This window comes from Corvus brachyrhynchos, unplaced genomic scaffold, assembly GCF_000691975.1.
Source record: "Corvus brachyrhynchos isolate BGI_N302 unplaced genomic scaffold, ASM69197v1 scaffold115, whole genome shotgun sequence".
NCBI lineage: Eukaryota > Metazoa > Chordata > Aves > Passeriformes > Corvidae > Corvus > Corvus brachyrhynchos.
In genome coordinates this window covers 19,975,415-19,977,491 of record NW_008239553.1, presented here as the reverse complement: position 1 = coordinate 19,977,491, position 2,077 = coordinate 19,975,415, and the positions used below count along the sequence as shown (strand labels likewise).

General features: G+C 36.5%; 1 protein-coding gene across 1 annotated transcript in view; it reads right to left on the bottom strand.

Moving 5' to 3' along the window:
• The window catches only part of NPAS3 (neuronal PAS domain protein 3), a gene marked incomplete at its 5' end in the record, with an annotated part of 605,288 nt that extends 603,212 nt beyond the window's left edge, over positions 1-2,076 (bottom strand). The window contains one exon of the mRNA XM_017741637.1: positions 2,024-2,076. Within this exon, the coding sequence (XP_017597126.1) occupies positions 2,024-2,076 (53 nt within the window). The remainder of the gene's footprint in view (positions 1-2,023) is intronic.
• Position 2,077: the final 1 nt, after the last annotated feature.

The window sequence follows — 2,077 nt, the reverse complement described above, 5'->3', positions numbered from 1 at the left end:
GGGTCGTGTCTGCTGTATTTTAAGCGTTTTCAGAAAGCACGGAGAAAAATCGTTCGACATAAACCACGCTGTTTCATCCATAATATACAATGACAATTTGGAATAAGTGCGTAAATGTTTTCCCTCGTAGGTTAGTGTGCGAGACATCCAGACTGATCTGGACTCCTGGTAGTAAGAGTACTTGAATATCTAGTAAACACTATTTAGATTAGAGGTGTTAGTAGTTTCTCAGAGAAGTACTGCTTTTATAACTTCTTCCTGATTACAGACTGATATAACCAAACTATTAAACGCGAAGTACTAAAAAAATTGTATGCTGCCTTGTCTACATAATTCTGTTTAACTTAAAGTCTCCAGAGGTCTCTTTCATTTGTCTAAAAGCCAATCTGACATTTCTGACCCTTGACTTCCCCACTTCACAGACTAAACTATTGTGATTGCTGCCTGTACTTCCTCGTTAAAGTGTCCGTCAGTTTCCATTGTAATTTAAATATTTTATAAGTGACAAAAATAAAATCATACAGAAACCATGAAAAGAAATAAACTTTAATCCATTCTTTATAACTCTCACATTCAATACTTTTTCTCTTCTTTTCTTTCTTTTTTTTTCTCTTTTTTTTTTTTAGTTTATGAAGGATTGGTGTGTTTGCTTGAGCAAAACAAGACTCCTGCTTAGTTTCCAATGTTTCTTAGCTAAGAACGTCCTTAGGTATCATCAGGGATTATTTCAGGAGTATCAGCTCCCTATTAATTCTCATTTGATAAAGCCTACAAAAGTTACCATCGAACGTTTTCTATCACAGGCATCAAAACTATGGGAAGCAACACAAAAGTTGCTGAAGGACAAAGCAGGCAATGGTCATTTATCTAAATCTGGCTCCTAAACCAATTAAGTTTGAAATGTTATGCTGAAACTTCCTTTTTTTTTTTTTTTTTTTTTGTTTTCTTTTACATCGTAGGGATGTTTAGTTTGGACATTTAAGATTACACAGCATTTTTCTCGGTATTTAATTTATTGCAATAGTGGAAAGCGAGATACTCGGGACAGTGCCATTTTTACTGCATTTAGAGAAATGTAAATGTTTTGTTCCGATTTCAGTAGATCTGTTGTCATCTACTTTTTTTGAGGATTCGGCTTCGGTTATAAGCTTATGATAAAGCAAACTAACAGATTCAGACTTCAGGTTTAGAAACATAAAGAAATGTCAGGTAATTAATTAAGCTTCATGTTAGTATCAGCATATATCGATGAATTGTTAAGGCGAATGGGGAACGTCTTTAAACTTCCTTATGACTTACTGCCAACTTTCTACGCTTTGCTTCCTAAAGGCGCTCTCTGTGAATTTCCTGCATTTGCATTAGAATGCTTTTAAGATGAAAAAAATAACAGTGCTGAGCATACTTAGGGTTTCGGCTATATTTCCCTGTAGTAACAGGTGACATGCTAAAACTGTTAAAACTACAATGTGGAATTGCAAGTGTGCAACCCCAAGTGAAAATTGTTCTCTTTCTTGGTTGAAAGAAAATTATCAATCAGCATACCATGATCAATTATCCCCCTGGCTGCCACACACTGGGATTTGCACAAGGCATTGACATTGAGAAATTCCTCTTTAGAAAGGATGAGTGGACGGGATCCCAAACTTTGCAGCAGCCAAGCTAAGGTGCCGGGGTCTCACTTTTTTTTTCTTTTTTTCTTTTTTTTTTTCTATTGTTGCTTTACAGCTCATCCAAGACAAAACTAGGAGATTGTGTTTACTTCTCAGTGCATTTTAAAAGATGCTGTATTAAAAAAAAAAAACCAAAAAACAACCAAAAAAAACCCAAAAAAAAACCAGAAAAAGAAAAAAACACCCTCCCTTCCAACCAAGCTCTCCCACCACCCCGCAACAAACAGAAAGGAGAGACCAAAAAAAAAAAAAAAAAAAAAAAAGGAAAACAAAGAAACACAAAAGCACAAAGAAAAAGCAAGAGAGGGAGCCTCAAGAAGAGCCGCACACCCCTCTCCCAACTCGGTGCTCACCGTTGTTGGTAGGAGGTGATGCCCTGGACGTTTTGCGGGTTGCCGTTGGCCGCG